Genomic DNA, 21,546 nt, shown 5'->3' with positions numbered 1-21,546 from the left:
ATCGATTATTGTTATTAATATTAAATAAAAAGTATTAGTATTTTATGGTTTGCAATCTTCACAAAATGCCTCAGTATCTCAATTTTTCATTCACCGTCTTAAATATGATTAAACATTTTTATAACGGTGATGAAATCATAATCCTGTTTGTGCATAGTTTTATTTGATTTTTGTATCCAAAACGGGAGTAGTTATGTGAATTAGCCGTGATCCGGAACACATGTGAAAAAATTCAAAATACTGTTTGTATGTAGGCTGGTTTATGAGATATTTTAAAGACTAATTTCTATATTATATATTACTTTCATCTGTTACCTGTCTAATACAGCTATTAATGGGGCTGTTTAAATAATCTTTGATGTCTTTGACACTATCTTTGAAACTATAGGCACTCTTTTTTTCCTTAAATTATTCTCCTAGCTTTCCTCAAGGAAAACCAAAGTCAAATGTAATTCGCATCATATGTAATGATATCTTGAGGCAGCTTATAAGCGTCGCCTGGAGTGCTGCTGTGTTCAAAGTTCTGCAGAAAAGAGTGTCGCAAAATTGCAAACTGAGTGCAAAGCAGACAATGAGCATTCAGTTTCGGCATGCTTGGTAAACAAATTAGTGTCATAGTGTGAATGCTTTCAGAAAGACAGCTTCAATAATCACTGTTTAAGCATTCGGAAAAAAAATCTGGCCGACTAGTGGGAGGTGTTTAATCTAACAGGTGCACACTGATAAAACAGAACACGGCATAAACTTCAGTCTGGAAAAGAAAAAGAAAAGCAGAAATGAGAAATTATGCACATAATTTATTTTCATTTTCATTCAACATCGCAATGCAAAAAGGACCACTGCAAAGCAGAGTTGTATTGAATGTAGGATCACTTACTGGTCTTTGCTAATACACATAAATAACTCTTAATTAATAACATGAGTATTACAATAAACATTACAATATAAATGCCTAAATTTAGAATATTAACAGTCCTTTGTTACACATGTACAATCCCATTTTTCCTCTCATGAAACAAATGGAATAGAGACACAGAGATTGGCAAATAGCCATACAGTCTACTCAGATTAATCGAGAAAAAACAAAATTCCAAGTATATTTTCGATGGTTAGCTCAGTGATAGCCTTAATCCTACATGTCTCAAACACTGAACCAAAATAGTTTGGAAATGAACTTAGATCAAAACCTATTGATGTGAACAACATCAAATCCACATTATTTTAGAATTGAATAGCTTGAGAAACAAGAAGTATACTGTCGCTAAGGAGTAAAATACAAATTGCACATGTCATATTCTTTGGAGTTATGATTCACCGCAGTTTGCATATTTGGGCTATTTCATATGTCATACTTAATCCCTCGTAAATTTCAGGAATCCAGTACACCTATAGCATCCCAAAAAGCCATAAAATCTATCAGCAAATAAACATGAATACATGTAGGCATTTGGCACATCGTTATTATTATTGTAAACAAAGGAAATCATTTTTAAGTGGATCTGTTTGTTTCTCTGTACAAGAATGTTCAGATAGCACGAGTCCACGTATCCTCAGTGGAAAATGTCTCTGCAGGATTTGACTGGTTTGATTGGCCGTGCTGTTACGTTTACACCCAGGAGTCCAGTGGTGGAGGTTTGTTATCCATGAGGCCCACAGCAGGCCTGCCAGCTCTGATGAAGTGCTTTCTTTCACTTATCGCCTAGGCCGATTTGCATGAGAAAAACAAGCCACAAGAAAGAAATCCTTCAAAACAAAATTCTGTAACCAAGTTTCAATCTGCTAATCCTACATGCTGTAGCAGTTACTCTGTGAAATTACAGTAAAATGGCAGCAATATTTGTCAGTTTTCAGCTGCAGCTTCTTTTTTTTTTCTTTCAGTGTACTGACTGCATAAAGCACCGTTCACACAAGCAGCCCAGCCCACAGCCAAGAAGGCTTCCAGGCATCACATGACAGAAAGTGCACATGAGAATGCAAATGTCCAGGGCTGAGATCTCAAGCATTAGCATGTCTTTAACCTGTCAGCTACCTAATAATAAAAAGTAATGTGATATTGGAGTGTGCCAATGTGCAATTACTGCAGACATATTTTATATTGTCACGTGGTCAGCCTCCTGAATGGTCTATGCAAACGGCCGATTGAGCACAAACAGCATTTCAAGGAGTATGAATGTCCACGAAGCTGTGTGCTACATGTGAGAAAGGACAACTATATAAACTATCCTGATGAGATTCTTCCTAAAATGTCCAAAGTGCCTAAGAAACTTGTGAAAGTTTCTTACTGTAACAGAAAAACGACTGCACTGTGCTCTATTGAATACAAGCTTTACTGTACCGTGCTGTTAACAGGTTGGTTGTCATATATTGTTCCTACTGTAATCTCCATAAACAGTTTATCACAATAAAATACAGACTGTGTACGCCTGACTCAAGTAACCTGAATTTATTTTCGTGTCTTTTTTCAAACTATGATGATATATCCTTCTCTTTTTCCTTTATTAAACATTTCAGCAGCTACCCTGAAAATGAGAGCAGGGCTGTTTACTGATTAGTAACTACACTCCCACAGTTCTCAAAAAATGGAAAAACCGAACCTGCATCCAGAGCAAGGTTTTAATAATGCTTTTTTTTTAAAGCATCAGAAAAGCATTAAATGAAATCATTAAAATGACATAAACTTAAACATTTAGGCTTTGTGCACTGTTATCCTGTAAAGATGCACAGCCGAGTATCATTTAAAGCTCTTCTTTGGCTGTTGGCTGCCTTTTGTTCTGTTCTCTGTCAGATAGATCACACTTTAATAATGTTGAAGTCAGAGCTCTGGGGAGGCCAATCCTCGACTGATAGGGTGTCATTGTTGTTGTTTTTCTATGCACGTATGTGTTTTTACTGCATTGCCGGTGTGTTTGCTAGATGAAACAGAAATTTCCAATTCAGAGTTGAGACTCCATAACCTCTGTTTCCACTGACTTTCAGGCAACGTTTTGTGTAGTTGGGGAATACTTCAGCCTTTTCTTCCTGTTTCCCTTCCTTAAGAAAAGCATCCTGACAATTATCTTTCCATCGAGACCATTTCTGATGAAAGGCCAAAAAAAAACCTTATGAAAATGGTCAGGTACAAGGACTTGACTACAAATGAGTGAGAAAGCAGCCAATGTCCAAAGAAAAACTATGAAGGACCTTCGGAAAGCCCAGAGAACTATTCCTCGAGACCCCTGTGGCTCATTGTAAGCAAAATATAAACAATTAACAGGTCACTCAAGACTTCTGCACAATACTACATCTATTTGGCACCAGAAAGATCCAAGCAAAGTCAGTGTTAAATGTTAAAAAGCCGGATTACCTGAAGAGCGTCTCTTTCCACAACAACGGGCGCCTTTCCATCTCCAATTCTATCATTTGGCTCCAAGCTTGAATAAACATCTGCAAGAGAAAAATCCTATTATATCGATAGTATCATTTCTTGAAACTGATACTGATCAGCTTCATTTTGCATCTCCAGTGGCAGCTGTGGCGTTTAATCATTATGGTGCTGTGAGCATTACAATAACACCATCTATCCATTTTATTCCACTCCAGGGTCACTGAGGGGCTCGAGCCTCTCCCAGTAGTAACAAGGACAAGACTATTACACAAACACTAGATTTTAACCTCACTTTAGACATTTTGGGGGCCAATAAAGTGAAGATAATTGCACACTCAGATATGATGATGTGATTATAAGAGTTAATAAGAGTTAAATAAACTACATTCATGTCAATTTCTATGCATGTTATTCATTTATTTAGTATCTGTTTAGGGAGGGCACATACAAGCTAAGAAAAGGTAAAAGGTGTGCAACTTTTACCTTACAAATTTGCTTTGTTCCATTTAAAACCAAAAAGCTCAGAGAGAAACAAGCAAATGCAATCATCCACTGAGAAGATTGCCCAACAACCTCCACCCTTCACCAACCCCTAAAGGATGTTTAAGTGGTGTTTATGTTTTGCAAAACAGCCCTGAGAGAGAAGAGAGTAAACCTGTTTTAAGGGGAAGCTAGAGGTCGCTCTTGACGTGGGAAAGTGGGTGTCCTCCTGAAATCAAATGTGACTGGTGATGCATGAGCCTGTCCTGCCTCTAGGAGAGACTGTTCAGGCTAATAAGCCGAGTCTGTGCACTGATAACCTTGGCGGCACATCACTGGTTTGGGGCAGTGTTTAAGAAGAATGTAGTCTGGGACTGCGAATGTTTATGTCTTTGTCCGTGACATGAGAAGAACCTCAGTGTGTTTGACAGCTTTTTGTTCCCAGAGCTAGAGGACACTTTTCTCATTTAGATGATGATTTAATAAAAATTCACTGAAGGAATGCACGCTGCAATTTTCTGACCTTGAGTTTTGTCCATGAGAGGCAAGGTGATGTCATCACTTCCTTGCTTTCCGCTCTTGGATTTTTTTGGCACTCCGGTAGTTGTGGGCTTTGAAAGACGACAAACGTAACATTACTGGATGACGGATGGTTTGCTTTTTGTGATGTTCTAATTTTATAAAGTGGCACGACACTGAAATCCTCTGCTAAGTGGCTTAAAGCTTACTATAAACACTGCTTTTCTGCATTTAAATCAAAGCCAAAAATACGCTCTCAACCTTTCTTTCTTTCCTTTTTTTCCACACAGATCTTCTTGTTTCTTCCTTATAACTATTTGGCAGCATGCATTGCTATGTGTAAAAAGGTTTGAATGATCACGCTTGTGTTAAAATCAGTCTTTTCTTGAAGTTTTAAACTGGCACAAAATCAACACGGATACCTTAAAGTGGCTCTTGTTCCAGCCGGCTTTGTTCAGAGTGTTTCTCAAGTCCTTGTAGGCCCATATTGTCTGAAGCACATGGGAGGCTGCCTTTGTCTCCCGCGCTGATTGGCTGACAACGGATCATATTGGATATTGTATAAAAAAAGCAGAGGAAATCTCTAAGACAGTAACGTCTCAATGATTAAACTCTAAATGCACTGGAACATGGCGAAACGATGCACTGAGGCAGTAGTCTAAGAAGATATTACGGCCAATAAAACTACAATGATCAAATCTTTTTTCTGTTTTATCTGTAAAAATGTTATTTGATCTGCCTTTTTTTATTATTTAAGCTTGTATATTTAAAAATGTGTAGATGTTCAGTTCAGTTTTTAACCTTGACTTATTGATGGCCACCAGCTTCTGCACAGCATGACCCTGGATGAGCAGCCGCGCGTTCTCTGGGTTATCTGTGATGATCTCGTGAATAGTGTTCAGTATGGATACCACCGTATCCCCCTCGAGATTCTTGGCTGGATGCTGCTGCCCACACGGCAGATTACCGACGAGGTCCCTCAGAGCATAGTTCCCTGCAACCAGTGACAGACAACGATGAAAATGTTAGCGCGGCTGTGCGAATAGAGCCAAACGTATACAGGCGTTAGAAACCTGTACCTATTAAATCTTTGTTTCTTCTGTCCATAGCCAGGTTGCGAAGAGCAATGGCCACGGCTCGCACAGCTTTGTCCGCGTCTGAGCGCAGGAGCTCGACCAGAATAGGCAGACCTTTCTCTTTTCTCACTGTCGCCCGGATATAGCTGGACCACTTCAGATGGAAACACAGAAATGAAAAATAGCAGAGGGAAGAGGTCGTGGTTTTTGGTTGTTTGGTCTTAATTCTTAGCCCTCATAAACATGAAGCAATACTTTTCAGTAAAATTCAACTGAAATATATAAAAATAAAGGTTTGTTTATTCAAATAATGACTGAATAAGGAAAATATGCTTGGTATAAACTGAATGGGTTTAACCAGATTTTTAAGTGTATAAATCTTGAAACTGTAAGGTAAAATACAGCAAGCTAGCTTTGGCTGCTGCCTTCACAAGGGGGTCACCACAGCAGGCAGCTCCACATACATGATTTGGCAAATTTTTTACACTGGATGCCCTTCCTGAAGGGATTTGCATCTCCTGCTGGGATCAACATGGTTAGGCGAATGTGACAACCACTACACTATGGTAAAATCTAAAAATACATACATAAATGAATAAGAAATCCAATTATACACTTTCATCTGCTCTCTTTTGACATGATTAGCTGTTAAAAGTCCTTTTATTTTTGGAGCAGCCTTCTTCTTAAATGGTAGTGACATTCATGGTGCACTATATGTTACAAAGCACATTAGTTAGAAGACCTATGGACCCACTTGAGGGGGACACAGTGGCAAAAGCTATTTTGGATGCCGATGACAAGGTCAGTCTAGAGAGTAAGCTGCGTAATGATGTCGCCTGAAAAAACAAAACCAACCAGTCAAGAAAAGAAAGCTTCGCGTATCCGCAAGGAAGGGCTTGAAGAGGTTGTCATTTGACTGTGCGCTGCAGTGATTGGAATAGAGGGTAAATCGATCGCTCCAGTTTAATTCACTTACGGTATTTCTTTAGGATAGAACTTTATTTTAAGCATCTTCTTCTCTTCTCCTAATGTACGTGCATTTATTTAGTGATTTTGTAATCTTACTGACCGCTCAAAGCATTTCAGACAGCAAGTCACGTTTTAAGCATAGCATTCATGCAGTATTTCATCTAACCCAGATCCACAGCACACAAATTAACCTAACATGCATGTCTTTGGAGCATGCACAATGGAGAGCAAACTCCACACAGAAAGGTTCCAGCTGGGATATGAACCAAGAGCTGTCTTGCTGTGAGGCGACAGTGCCAACCTCTTCAACACCCCTTTTTAAGGCTCTTCTTTAGCTATATTCTTTATAGCTTCTCTATAACAATAGAGAGGATAATCAAAGCAAGTGTCACCTTAAAACTGCATTCATTTAAAGTTTAAACACTTCACAACAGCAACCCAGGTAGTCGTGCGTATAAGAGATAACTCTTCTGTCTACTCACAGCCCAGTGTCCCGCAGCGAGGTTCTGCAGCGCTCCTGCAGCTGCCTCCAGGGTGTTGTGGTTGTGACTGCAGGTGAGAAGAGAGAGGTAAAGCCTCACCACCTCCGGCTGGTACAGCAGCTCCAACCCTTGAACACAAAGTCAGAGAAATATTACTCTAAAAAACCAAAAGAAGAAGAAGAAGTTCCCAAACCATTTTGCAAATATATGTTTGTGTTCAAGACGTTTGTCTATGTAGGTCAGTTCAGGTCAGCAGGCTGGTAGGTCAGGGGCTAAATATATATTGATTTAATGGAAGTGTATGGTAGAAAATTACTACTCCAGCTGACTCCCTACTGCAGAGACTTTTTTTTCTGTATTAAGCCAGGGGAGCGGAGGCTGCTGGACGCCTGACAAGTATAATAAAGCTGACCCTGAACCATAACATGCTTGTCATTCTGATTTGCATTCACAGACTGCAGCGTGGGAGGCATAAGCTGTTCTCTGATCTCTTTTCTAATGACAGCCAGATCCACATATACAGTATTCAAGCATACGGTACAATAGTGATTTCTGTTCTTTTCTCTTTTTTTATCTTATACAATACCACATAAAGACATGTGGGCCATCCAGTGTTTTGAGCAAACGCCAGATAAAATGTTCAGTCTTCGAGTTGATGGGCCATTTTGTTTTAGTAATGAAAATTTCCACAAGTGGCGCAGGTGCTGATGTGTGGCTTTGCATTTCAATGAATTCTCTTTGAGGCCATGCCAAAATCATGCTCACACAGCAATAAATGTAACGCAGAAAGCAGGTACTGATGACTGATAATAATGATAGGCAGCAGAAGTCCTTAATACAGTTAACTTTCAGCTATTTACAGTAAGCCTGATGCAAAGGTACTCTACATTTGTTGTATTTAAAGTGCAGTGTGAGGCTTATTACTGCATTATTGGATACCTTTCATTAGTTCTGCACATTTTGGTAAATCCAATGTACTGTATTTTCTGTCCACAAATCCATTTTTCCAACCTGCACATCACAGATACACACATGCACACAAACACCAGTTTTTAGACAGAGATAATGTCAACAAATCGATCGTGGTATCACAACATCACCGCTACGGAAAGATTCTGGAGGAATAAGCAGACTGACCTTGATTGAACCACTCTTCTGATTAATGTGATTTGAAGGGAAAGAAGAAAGAACAATGTCAGAACAATGTAATTATGCCGCAAAAAAGGACACATCAGCAGAAAACACATGACTCCTTCGTGTAGCGAGACACTGAGCAACTCATCAGACTAATGTTTTGCTCACAGAGGTATTTGTCAGCTTTAGCATTGCTGAGAATCATAAAACTTTAAATCACTGTTAACTCAAACCCTAATGGTTCCCCATTAAGTTGTTTCCTTCTCCACAGAGAAGGAAACAACTTAAACAACGCTGCAGCCTATTAATTCTCAACAACATGTCTAATTTTTATTTAGGTATATAATGTTAAAAATAATGGTCCAGCCTTCGCTGTCCTTATTGTTGCATCAGTGGCATGGTGCAAAAATTGCATAACTGATGTAACAAAGCATATCTAGGCTTTTTCCAATTTCTGAACCTTGCATTCCAGCCCAAAAGTAAAATCTATCATCAGCTCCTCCGTCTGCAGGAATATGAAATATTCAGGCTCTGAGAGGCATAAAGGGATAATAAAGAAATGTGAGGCCTAACAGCAAAAAAGGCAAAACGAAAATCTGGTCAGAGATGACAGCTCTAAAGTGTAAACAAACAAAATGTATCCCACTGAATATTAGTACAGAAAATGTGTGTCAAGCACTGAAAAGGGAGGAAGAAGAGAATAAGCATTTTGATAGTAAACTGTCCATCCCTCATAAAATTACTGTGGATATGTTTTAGACATTTTCACCTTGTATACAGCATATAGAGTCCACACTATGATGTATCTTACCAACCTTTGGGTCTTTTTCCTGAAAAACAGTCCGGTTCATTTTTCTTTGGATGCCCGATGGATCTCATGAGATGATTTCCGTGGGGCTCCTGAAATCGCTCCGCTCCTGGTATTTCTTTGTGAACGTGATAGGACAGGTTCCGAAGGATGCAGACGCAGTTCTCCACCGACTACGTGAAGAGCAGTGATGAAAGATTGCAGTTTAAAAAAGGACGTATAGAAAAATAATTCTTTAAATACCACATCAGAGACATTAGATTAGAGTCTCCTTATAAAAAGGAGAGTTTTGAGAAAATCTCAAGAGCTTTGAAGAACCTCATCCATACTTAGATTGCTTTGATGACGTTTAATAACTGTCTGAATCTGGTGCTGTTTCCAATATTAACTTAAATTTGAGACTAAAGCAACATGACTTTCAGTGGATTTTCTATTTCAAGTACTTCATAGTTAAAGTACTTCAATAAATATACTCACAAACCATCCCTAAACTCTAAAAGACAGAACATTTTAAAAAATTAACAAAAGCAGAACTTCCACTTAAGCAGTAAGAGAGACTAAACACGGGTTTAATTAGAAAGACAGACACTACTAAAGCATTTTTTACCCCTAAACAATGAGCACAAGTAATAAGACAATATGACCAGGATTTAAAGATTTTGTGCTCCAGTTTCCCAATGAAACGATGAGAGAGAAAAAAACTGTGGCCCGGAGCAATACATCCTGATATACCCCATCCGTCCTTTGTCCACTGACACTGAAACGAACAAACTGAGAGCAACACAGTTTTCTGTAAGTGGAATTTCTACAAACTGTTGTTTAGAGCAGCACTTGAAATTCCCCTTGTTAAGTTTCATGGGCATTACATAAAGAGGGGTATTTATACCCATGGTGTACTTGTTGTGCTGTGCAGGTTCAAAAGCAAACAGAAACTAAAAATTTAGTTACTTGTCTCAAAATACTTTACTAACTGTAATAGTCAAGTAGTAGATAAATATTTTATAAATGAACACTATAGATAGCTATGTTTGTTCTACTGCTAAAAGTAATGAAAAGTAGTTTTAAAAGCAAAAGGGCAAAACTGAACAAAGATTGGGAGAGCTGTGGAAAAAATAGTTCAATATTTAGTTAAATTTCTACATGGCTGAGACATTTAGGTTCTGGGTCCAAATGGTGGAGTAAATGTGAAGTTTACCAAACTGGTCCCAGCACTGACAGGTCAGCTGGGTAAAATGAATTGTAACAATACTAAAGGCCATTTTAAATAACTTTGGACTATGACTGGTAGTGTCGAAGAGTTACTGAAGCTCATCTGTCGGGCACGTTTGTTGGGCATGTCCAGTACATCTTTACATCCCAAGAGTGATACAAGCAATTTATCACTCCATCAAGTGACTCCCACAGACCTGTTTGGATTCACAATTATAAGAACCTCACTGCTTTGTTAAAGGGTTGGTGAACAGCGGTTGATAAAAATGTATATGACTGTATAGTAGAGGTGTAAGTAGCTATAAAGGGTTATTAAGGTTAAAAACTATATGGTGTATAAACATGCAGTCAGTGATATATGTCACAAATATCCAGCTACACTGTTGTATATTAGGAGTCACCAGCATTACCAGTTATGATGTCACAATTTTAAGCATGGTTACATTTCTCTGCAGCTTTGAGAAATAATTGTCATCATTAGAAGCTACATTTAGATTTTTATTTACTCTTAAACTTGAAATAAGAGTAGTGACTGCAGCGACCTTATTGTCTGTGTCCTTGTTGACAACAGCTGACTGAAGGGCATGAAGGAGCGCAGCCACCAACCCCTCACACTCTCTCAGTCTCTGTCGAGCCTCGGCCCCATCTGAGCTGACGTTCCTGCAGAAACAACTTTGTTTGCAAAGCTGCACAAACTCCATCACATTGAGCTTTTACCGGCTGTTTGTCATATGTTCCACAACGGCCGGCGGGGTTACCTCAGACATCCAGAGGTGTTCTTGAAGACTGTGGTCCACTCGGCGCTCTGCAGTTTCGAGGGGTCTGCTAAGTCTCTCTTCCAGCCTGAGTGTGGGATGATGATTTCGTCAGTCAGCGTTTGAAGTCCGTGGTTGATTACCATCATCTTTAGTGGCTCGTGTGATGAGAGGTTCCACAGGGTGCCTGCAGTGATAGAATGTAATTATGAATAAAGAAGAAAGTTGAAGAAGTAGCTTTAAAAAAAAAAAAAATCAGCGATACCTGTCACTAACTCTTTGACCTCCATGCTGCTGGTCTTCCTCAGCAGTCTAACTAAAGCTTGGATTCCATCACAGTTCTTGATGGCCATTTTATTATTGTGGTCTTTCCCGAAAGATATGTTGCGCAGTGCCCCGCAGGCCTTGCGGTGGACTTCTGCTTTAGGATGATCTAATAGTCCCACCAGGATTGGCACTCCATTCAGGTGGCGGACCTCTTGCTTGATTCGGTCATTCTCATAACACAGGTGCTGCAGATAGGCTGCTGCGTTGGACTTGACCGGGTCCATTGGGTGGCTGAGCATGGAGATCACCTCATGCAGGTTGGGATCTCTCCAGCGCGGGTCTCTTCGGATGCTGTCCAGGCTGACCATGCTGCTTCGTTTGTGGGGTAACTGCAGGGTCTGCGCTCGACACATGGCCTGGAAGAAAGGATTCAGGTTCCCCTCCAGCTGTGCCATGAAGGCGTCGTCGTAGCCACTTCTATAGAGACAGATATACACACACATTCATGTGTGGATCAGGATTGAAAACAATGCATCTCTTATATCAAGTAATCTGGAACACGTGTTTACTTTCTTGCTAAAAGTGGAGATTATAAATAAGCAGTTTTTTAGCTAGTACCAGTACCAAAATTAGCTAGTAGCTGCTTACCTCTTCCTCTGTAGCTTAATAAACAATGTGCCTAAATTTGCTTTTGTATTGTGATTGTGGAGTGGCCACAAATTTAAAACTTTAGCATTTTTTTTCACCATTGAACAAAAGCCAGGTTATCTCTTTGCCCCTGCATACAGAATTTATGCTTAGCTATGCTAGCAATCACATAGCTTCAGACTCATAGTACTGTATGTGAGGTGGTATCTTTCGTCTGCATATTCTCAACAAGAAAATGAATCATTTCCCAAAAACCATCATATTGTTTCTTTAAAATTCAACAGGCTTAATTAAGCAGATTCACATTACAATCACTGTGTCTAATAGATTGAGCTTCAGTAAATTTACAAGTGTTGTATCTTTGGTAAACAGTTCTGTCTGTCTGCGCGAGCGAAGGAAAAGCTTCTGGCAGCCAATAACAGGTGAAACCTCCTTATTTATCAACTTTGCAGCAGGCTGCCATCCCCGATTGATACCAGCTGCTACTTAACTGCTGTCCATCTGTCTTTCTATTATCCAGGTTGACTCGAGACTGGAGCAAAGACAGAACCTGGATGTTTGTGCAGGTAAATAATTTAGTATATAATATTATCATGGTGGGTCCTGTGTGATTGGAATTTGGCAACCTGTTGGAATTGATAAAAGATTAGATGTAAATATTTAAAATGTTATGTTGTGAGATTTATAATATTTTTTTTTTTTAGGAAATTGTCAGGATTTTTTTAGGAAACGTGTCAATAACCTTTTGGTTTAATCATGCTATAAAAACTAATCAGTTGTAGTGTGGATTTATGCTTACTATGAATGTCAAAGGTCAACTGGCCTTTCAGATTAGCTTCAGTTTGTTGAGGCCGTTTGTAAAAGGTGAACTCATTACCAGACACCTTCTTGATATTTCAATAAATCAAACTGCTCCTTCACCTCCGACTAGGCCCTCCTCAAAACACACACATAAATTACCTTAAATAAACTCACTCCACACCAAACCTGCTCAACTGCTTTACTTAAGAATGTCCTGTTAAATCTTCACCTCTATGGTATAGTGACTGACTGACAAACCAACACGAATACATTACAAATTACAAATTCTCCCCTCAAGTTATCTACATAAGGACTGATCAATATTTGTCCCCATCTGTAGGCCACACTGAAAAAGATTGTGGGATCCATAACATTTCAACTAATGTATCATTACCTACCTGGTTCTCGAGGGCTCCCTGAGAAGCTCCATGGTGGTGATTGGCCTAAACTGGTGGATTCCCCCCAGTGTTGGGTAATTGAGAGGTGGGTGGTTGGTCTTTATATCCACAGGGTTTTCTCCCCGTTCACTGTGGCCGTCCTGTTCTGGCTGGCTGCTCAGGCCTGCAGGGGCGTAGCTGTCTCTGAGGAAGGGTAAGGTGTAGTGAGCCCCCGACTGGAAGTTTTTGGCGGACCAGTAGCCATGGAGGTTAATTCGGGACAGGCTTCCATATCCTGCACATAAGTCACCTCCGATACCTCTGTAGGCATCAGGTAGGGCGTACGCTGTGCTCTGACTGTCTGGGTTAGCCGACTGAGGCTCAGAAGGCTGCACTATCAGCTGGGGTTGTGGGGGTGCCATGGTGGTGCTGATGGTTGTTGTGGTTGGTGTAACAGCCTCAGAGGGCTGAGTGCTTGTTTCGGGAGTAGGTTGTTCAGTGGTAGCGTCATCTCGAACCACTGATGATGATGTGAGATCAGGCGAGGCTGATGTCTGCAGGTTCTCCTGCTGTATCTCTGTAGATTCTTGGGTGTCACTCGTGGCCTTTTCACCCTCTTGTTCCACAGCCTTGGACTCCTACAAAGATAGATGCAGCTGTTATCCCAGTCTTATCAGAATCTGTGTTAATCTTCCCACTTTTCTCTCTTTCCTTTTAATCCCAGAAAATTGGTGTTTACAGTGAGATCGGGAGGTATTTGGTCTGGATGTACTACAGTCGCACAAAATTGTTTCTGTTACCTGCAGTGTGTTAATCATTTTGTTTTTAACTCTACGGCATATCCCATTTCTTATAGTGATGATCAATCATCATCATTTTAGCACATCCCTGGCTTAGTGAGCCTACAGTAAATAATGACTTCTTTGTTTCTGCCAAAGGATAATGAATTCCCCTTAGTTGAAAATGAGTTTAGATTGGAATCCAGCAAAAGAAGTTGAGGTCCAGCCACTGTTTAGAAGCAGAGTCAATTGCTGGAAATTTAATTGTCTGGTGTAGTAAATTGATTTTTACTTTAACTCTTGGATTGCAGAGTGTACGATAACTTATTGTCAAATTAAACTAACCACATTCAATTCTGTGACCAATGATTGATACACCTTTTAAGTCTGTGGACTTGCCAATCAATCAAAATCTACATTAACAAGGTGCATTAAGTTACCAGGTGGTGGCAAAGTGTGACCGTAAAGTCATTAACCTCAGTGTCTGTCTGCTGTGGGGTGTCGGTTTCTGTGGAGCTTTCATTGGTCGAGGTCATCACAGAGGCGATGGAAGTGGGCGTGTCCAGTTCGTCACTGGCTGATGGGTTATCCAGAGCTCCTTCTTTGGCTTCCTGGGACAAAGACAGTGGAGGAGGCCCCTCTGCACTCTGCTCCTAAATAATAAAAAAAGAACCATGTAAAGCTTTGTTAGTGATCACATTAATGGTGTGTACTGTGTACAACCCGACCCGATCAATTAGTCAGCGTTGCTAGGAAATGCATTGACTAATATGAAATATGGAAAATAAAATACATAACATCATTCAGAAAAAAGTAATTTAGACAAAGTTTTGTGAAATAGTTTCTGCAGCAGCACATGCAGCAGTGTATCAACGCAGCTGAGCAGATGATGGTGGGGAGTCAAGCAGTGGCTGTTTTATGAAATGTTAAACAATCGCCCCATCATTTTCCTTTGTCACTATACTAACTATAGCATATTCTATCTTTATATATAGTTGTGGTCAGAAGCTTAAATACACTCATCATGGACAAATGTCATGCTAAAAAAACATTAAGTGCAGACGTTTCTGTGGAATCCACACAGATTAAAATCATACACACTGGCTCAAATCTTCCTTAATAAGTTGCACTTCAACCAGATGCTTCTGGTAGCCATCAACAAGCTTCTGGGATCATTCTAGGTGGATGTTTGACCACTATTCTTGGCAGAATTGTGTTAGAATTCATTTAAATTGTTTGGTTTGTTGCCACAGACCCAGCTTTCAAGCGTAGTCCATACATTTTTGTAGTTTCAAGTTTGGGTTTGAGTTTGTAATTCTTGGTCCTTTTTTAAGAGTTTCCATGTTTATGAGTTCCTGTGTTCTTGTAATGTTGTTTTGCATTATGCGCTGGAATTTTTTTTTTTTTTTTTGGAAGGTTATATTTTGGTTCTTGAGTTCTAATTATTATGTCTTTCCTATGTCTTTTTGTCAGATCTCCATCTTTAATCACTTGGTGTTTAGTACTTACTATGGTTGGGTCCCTGGGCCTAGGACCCAGTGTTTTCAATGTTGTCTTGTTTGTGCATTCCCCGGCTTATCTTTATATTGCTGTACCACCTGATTCTGTTCACCTGTGTCTTCTTTTTCCCATCTGTGTCTTCTCTCCCTAATTACCTCGTGTGTGTATGTAAGCCCTCAGTTTTCCTTAGTTTCTTGTCGTGTGACGTGTCATACTGTTGTGTTTCTTCACATCATTATTCTGATATCTGGACTCTAGCCATGTGAATTTCCTGCCAATAAAAGCCCCACTTTATTTTAGTTAAGTCCTCCAAGTCTGCTTTCTTTCTTTTTCACACTCCTTATGCCAGGATGAGGTCGAGGCTTTGATGAGGCTATTCCAGAGCTTTATGCTAACCTGCTCTATTCCAAAACCTGTTTTTTTGGGAGGATCATTTCCTGTTGGAACACCAAACTAAGCTGGTTTTAGCTATCTAGCTGTTGATTTAAGGTGAAGTTGAAGAATTTGGAGATAGCCCTAGTCTTCACCACTGAGAGCAAAACTGTCCAACAGTATAAGGCTCCCACCACCATGCTTGTCAGCTAGTATTGTGTTTTTAGGTTTGAAAGCTTCATCTGTACTCCTCCAAACATACGTCTTATCAAATAGCTCATCCATTGTCTCTTGACCATAAAACTTCACTTGAGCCTTGGCTATTCCTAAACATCTAACCAATTTCCTCTCATTTTGGGTCTTCTTCCAGACCTTGGGAAAGTGGTGACACATCCAAATATTTTAATTGTACAATTGTCTGAACTAACGATCTTGGAATATGCAGTTTTTTAGAAATGGCTCCTTCCTAACTTGCATAAATCTCCAATTTTCCGTCTTAGATCTTCACTGAGTTCCTCGAGATTTCCCATTGTTCTGATTATTGGTCAGTCCAGTGAGAGCTATCAAACAAATCCTTTTTATGCTGGCAAAGAGAAACTCACTCATGAAACTCATGATCACTAATGAGAATTTAATAAGCCCTGGCCTTGTCCATTTAAAAGACTTAGAACCTTGTGCACTTGTGCACCCTATTCTTATATTTTAAAGTCATTAAAGATATATGCTGTCATTCCACCCTGGAAAAGGAACAGCTTGAAGATATCATTAAACACCCCAAATTATCATGGCATTCATGCCGATGATGACAGTGTGTAGACGTCTGACCAAAATATAACCGTATGCATAAGAATATATAGGATATATTTACATATACATATTTGATAGAATATAATGAAATCCAACTGCCTAAAATTGAGAAATATATTGCTGGCCTTGCTCTAATGTACATAATTCTTACAATACATTAAAAAGGACATTGCAATTTAGTAAACAACATTATGATAGCATACTGTGTCATTAAAGCCATTGCACATAATAAGGAAGCTGCACTTAATGTTGGGTTGTGAGCAGAGTCAGTGCTGAGAGCTCATCTCCTTTCAATTATCATGTAATTTATGTAATTCAAAACACAAACTGTGAATTCCTGATGAAAAATATACTCACTTTTTAAATTTGACTAATACAAGTCTGGAGAAAAAAAACACAACAATCTCTGTGTGTGAGCTTTTTTGTGAACTGTAATCTAATTGGGGAAAATGTCCACTGGGAAAACAATGACTCAAGCTGGTTCAGGGCAGTTCTGTCCATGATCATGTCTATCATGCACAAAAAAAGAGAGAGCGAGAGAGAGAAAGTAAAAGAAACGTAGCGACATAATAAGGAACCCTAAAAGGAAGCCTTATATGCATACTAGAGTGCACAATACAGAATCAGTTGGCTTGTTTCTGCCATCTTGTAATCTAATCAAAAATATCTAGAATCCCTGGATATATGCATAATTGCTTTTTTACTTATGTGCACTGGAGTGTGCTTCCATTTGTTTTAGCTGTAATAGGCAATTCCTGAACTTTCACACTCAATTCCCGTTAAAATTGAGAAACTACTCCCCTTATTTAAACTGATAAAGTTATCAGCCAACTTTCTCAGCACTTGTGAAAACTTAAAACGTTATGACTTCAGGGAGCTAAATTATCTTTCAATATTAAAAAAATATATATTTGACAGTCATTTTACAAGGAAGCTTTCAAAGACTAAGCAAAGATAGAGTGCTGTGAAAAAGTATTTGCCCTTGATTTCTTAGTTTTTTGCATACTAGTCACACTCAAATGTTTCAGATCATCAGACTATTTTTATTATTAGACAAAGATAACCTGGGGAAACACAATCTAAAGAAACCCAAGAGCCACTAGGAAACAAAGTCATGACATCTATCAGTCTAGAAAGCATTACAAAGCCATTTCTAAGGCTTTGGGACTTCCTGAACCACCGAATTAAAGCCGTAATCAAAAAAAATGGAGAAAACTTGAAACAGTGATGAACTTTTCTAGGATTGGCCAGCCTACCAAAAATGACTCCAGGACAGCTCATCCAGGAGGTCACAGAAGAACCCAGAATAACATCTAGGCCTCACTCACATCGGCTAAGTTCAGAGTTAATGATTCAACAATAAGAAAGAGACTGGGGAAAAGTGGGATCCATGGAAGAGTTTCAAGGAGAAACCGCTGCTGACCAAAAAGATCACAAAGGTTTGTCTCAAATTTTCCAAAACACATCTTGATGATCCCCAGGACTGATGTGAAAATATTCTGTGGACCGACAAGACAAAAGTTGAACTTTTTGGAAGATTTGCGTCAGTAAAAACTAACACAGAATTTTGTAAAAGAACATCATATGAACAGTCAAACACGTGTGATGGTCTAGGGCTGTGTTGGTGCTTCGGGATCTGGATAATACGCTATAATTGATGGACCTATGAATGTTCCTCTCTACCAGGAAATCCTGAAGGAGAATCACCAGCCATCAGTTCATGCGCTTACTAAAGTTATTTTAGTCTAATGTTAATTAGCCTAAATGTATTCTTAACTGTGTTTTCTATGATATTCTGAATCTTGTAAGTGTGAAAAATATGCAGTAAATAAATAAATCAGAAAATGAGGAAGGGGGCAAATGCTTTTTTACAGTGATGTATCTTCGGTGCTTGCAAACTGAAGTGGATAGGATAATGCTGAGTTCCTCAGAATTAAGTATGCATCAGATCAGCTCCACTGGCTGAAACATCATGCAGGTAATACTGGTTCCTCTGTGTTGTTAAAAACTGTATCTACCTTATTCACAATGTGTTAAGTAAGAATTTCTTGAAATGGCCCATTAGCGAAACTCTGAGCAGAGCGACACTGTAATGGCACTGTACGAGTCTCAGACAGTTAATTACTTAAAACAAATCGGTGAAATGTGGTTTAGCATCTCTGAGCCCTGAGCTGTGCTACTGCTCTGGTACAAAATGTGGATATTTCCATAATTTAATCTTGTTTATTTCTGGCAGAAGTTAAATTTCCCCTCCAATTTAACAAAACTGGTTTCATTAAGCAGAGTGGATTAATTATTGAACATCTTGGTCTGAGAAATAACTGGAGGAACTTTTTGACTGTAAACACATTTTCAGCTGACTTTAACTTCACATTTATTTCAGTGTGTGTCTGCAGAAATGTGATTAACGGCTCCTCTCGTTGTAATAAATGGCTAATGTACATCCTTGAGTCTTCAAGACCCTCTGAGTGAAGAGTTAAAATTATACAGGCAATAATGAAAGTGCCCAATCAAAACAGTAGAGTACAATTAAAGTCTTTTATAATGAAGAAAATCATTCAACTGCATCATCAGTGAACCATTCTCAACAAGTCCTCCAACTAATCTAAATCAATTTTCCCTGTGATCACTCAACGGCACATGCACAATATACCGAGATAAAACAAAATAAACTGTTAAATCTGCCCAAGCTTTCCTCTTTCTGAGGCTGCGGCATTAAACTGAACAAGAGGCGAGAACTAAAATCCACTGCATTAAATCAGGCTGCAGTGAGCAGCTAACTGAATGTGTGGAGAGAGCGAAAGAGAGCCTGATTCGCTTTCAAACACCTCACCAAACACAAGAGCCCCTCATATCCATGTGCAAAATGTGTCAGTGGGGAGTGGAGATGAAAGGGTCACTGAGGAGAAACTGGCAGCGGGGGGATGATCCTAGCCTGAACACCTCTGGGGGAGGCTGATTGGATATTGTTAGGCAGCATTAAATGAAGGCCTGGCCAAAAGACAGAAGGGGTACTACTGTCCTTTACAGAAGGCTTGATTAAGGATTTGGAGGATGTTAATAGGCTGGACAGTGGCCCGTGTGCTGTCTCTGTCTGATTCGAGCTCCAGGGAAGGCCAGGCCCCTGTGAGTCAAAGCTCATTTAAATAACTCACTGCACCATCACTAAGTATGCTCGCAGAGCCAAATAGGTCAAGATGATGATTCTGAATCCGACTGAGATTTAAAGGGGAAAAAAACGAGTTATAGTATATAGATGTTAGGTGCAGTGGTGCAGGAGACAGAATGACATGATTAGAATCTTGTTCCCATCAACTCTCAGAATCGAGGCCAGCAGCAGCAGCACTCGGGGTTTTATTTTGGGAGAAAGAGGCTGATCTAATGCTGACTAAGTTCAGATTTTGGTGACCAGCTCAAGGGCATGACAGACACAAGCCATGATTCAATCTGGTCTCAGGTCTATTTCAAAAAAAGAACAGCGGGCACTCTTGATTGCATTTACATGTGAGGGTCAAAGTCATTTAGGAGTGATCAAACTGGGGTATAAATTTGCTTAAACAGACAGCTTGTCTTTATCCGAACGGAGGATTGAAACAGTAATGCTGCCACGGGATAATAAAACATGACATCAGCCTGCTGATGTCAGAAGACATTAGTCACAACTTTGTCACAACTCATCTGCCCTCTACTATCTGTTGAATCAGTGATGCTTAAGCGCAAATGTGCAGAATAGTGAGTTAAAATTGCACTGAAATGGCAGACGCTTTAATAAACTCCTCTTATTTGTGGCTAGTTTCCTGCAGAAGGGCCATTATGCAATGCATCATGTTTAAGCTTGATGTAGCCACGCTTCTCTGTTTGAAAGAAATACTGATTCAAAATGACAATCCAGAGTGAAAAAAATGGGGAGAGGAAATTCTTCCTCAACATTTCCATCAGAAGCCAGATTTCACTCCTGATTACAGGCTGATCCTCAAATAGTTAAATGCTGCATGGTCAGATTTAATGTCTCACTGATACAGTACATCATGGCAATGCACTTACCAGAGTGTGTGCAGCATCACCCCCACTGCCACCCCCCACACCCCTCAAGAGGAACAACCTTTCCTCTTATTGCAATCAGATATGATCCCCCTCATGATATTGCCTAAAACAAAAAAAAGCACGCATGTTCACACGAGCACACTCACAAACATGCGCACACTTGATGAAGACCTTAGCGTCATGTCCCCATGCACGCAAGGAGACCGCACCGACCAGCAGCGAGAGGTAAGGAGGTGAAGCTACCGATGCCTCTTTCATTCATCATGACAGAGGCAGAATGCAAAGCTGTGGATTGCTACAGTTTTCTCTCTGCAGGAAGAAAAAAAACTGATGGGCAATAAAAAAAAAAAAAAAAAAAAAAGAGGGAGGGTACAGAGCAAATAGAGCCATTCCACCACACACACTTACCTCTTTCACTTCAGCAGGCATTGCCAAACCTTTTCTGCTTCCCCGCAAATGATGAACAAGATGCGTCCCCCAGTGAGACTTGTGTTTCTCTGCCTCTGCTGCCTTGACTCTCTTTCAGCATCTGAGGCAGTTCAAACATGAGCAGCCATCCTTCCTCCCTGCTTGCACTAACACACGTCCGCTCTCTCTCTCTCCCTCTCTCCCTCCCGCTCTCACTCTCTCTGCCTCTATTACTCTTTCTCTCACAAACACACACTAGACGCACCATGCACACATTTGCTCAACACAGACGTTCCCTCGCATGCACTCTCTCTCTCTCACACACACACACACACACAAACACACACACGCACACATGCTCTGAGCGAGAATGAACGCGGGGCTCTCTCTCATTACTGCGCTCCTCCTCTGATCTGTACTGCAGTTAATGTGTGTGCTATTAGTGAGGTGCTGAATCAACTGTGTGATGCCGAGCTGAGGTAAGTGCAGAGCCCCGCAATCCCTGTGCTCTCCCCCATATTTCCTGCCAGCTCTGGTCCAAGGAAACACGTGTACACACATGCACTCACACTTACAAGTGTGTACTACGCACACACATGCAGATACACACCATCCCCTGTGGGCTCACGAGCTGATGCAGCTGGAGCAGAGCAGCCCGCACTAGTTCAGTACTATGTCACCCATGTGCAGCATAACAAGGAACAAGGGGGATTTGAGCAGTGGAGGGATGGTAGCATGGCTAAACAC

General features: G+C 40.1%; 1 protein-coding gene across 2 annotated transcripts; it reads right to left on the bottom strand.

Moving 5' to 3' along the window:
- Positions 1-777: 777 nt before the first annotated feature.
- Positions 778-21,187, bottom strand: arvcfa (ARVCF delta catenin family member a). 2 transcript variants are annotated; one of them, XM_005470320.4, is made up of 16 exons: positions 20,800-21,187; positions 14,145-14,321; positions 12,911-13,527; positions 11,062-11,540; positions 10,800-10,983; positions 10,584-10,701; positions 8,840-9,005; positions 8,028-8,045; positions 7,830-7,901; positions 6,891-7,018; positions 5,443-5,593; positions 5,165-5,357; positions 4,786-4,897; positions 4,368-4,455; positions 3,344-3,423; positions 778-1,699 (listed from the first exon to the last, which is right to left on the bottom strand). In XM_005470320.4, the coding sequence occupies exons 1-16, from the start codon at positions 20,818-20,820 to the stop codon at positions 1,607-1,609; spliced, it is 2,697 nt and encodes an 898-aa protein (XP_005470377.1). In that variant the 5' UTR covers positions 20,821-21,187; the 3' UTR covers positions 778-1,606. The 2 variants fall into 2 exon arrangements, with proteins under 2 accessions (XP_005470377.1, XP_005470378.1); XM_005470321.4 differs by lacking the exon at positions 7,830-7,901 and having other exon boundaries at positions 20,800-21,184.
- Positions 21,188-21,546: the final 359 nt, after the last annotated feature.

Source organism: Oreochromis niloticus, linkage group LG7 (genome assembly GCF_001858045.2).
Source record: "Oreochromis niloticus isolate F11D_XX linkage group LG7, O_niloticus_UMD_NMBU, whole genome shotgun sequence".
In the NCBI taxonomy this organism is placed as follows: Eukaryota; Metazoa; Chordata; class Actinopteri; order Cichliformes; family Cichlidae; genus Oreochromis; species Oreochromis niloticus.
The sequence above is the reverse complement of the archived record's forward strand: the minus strand, read 5'-3'. Positions and strand labels throughout refer to the sequence as shown.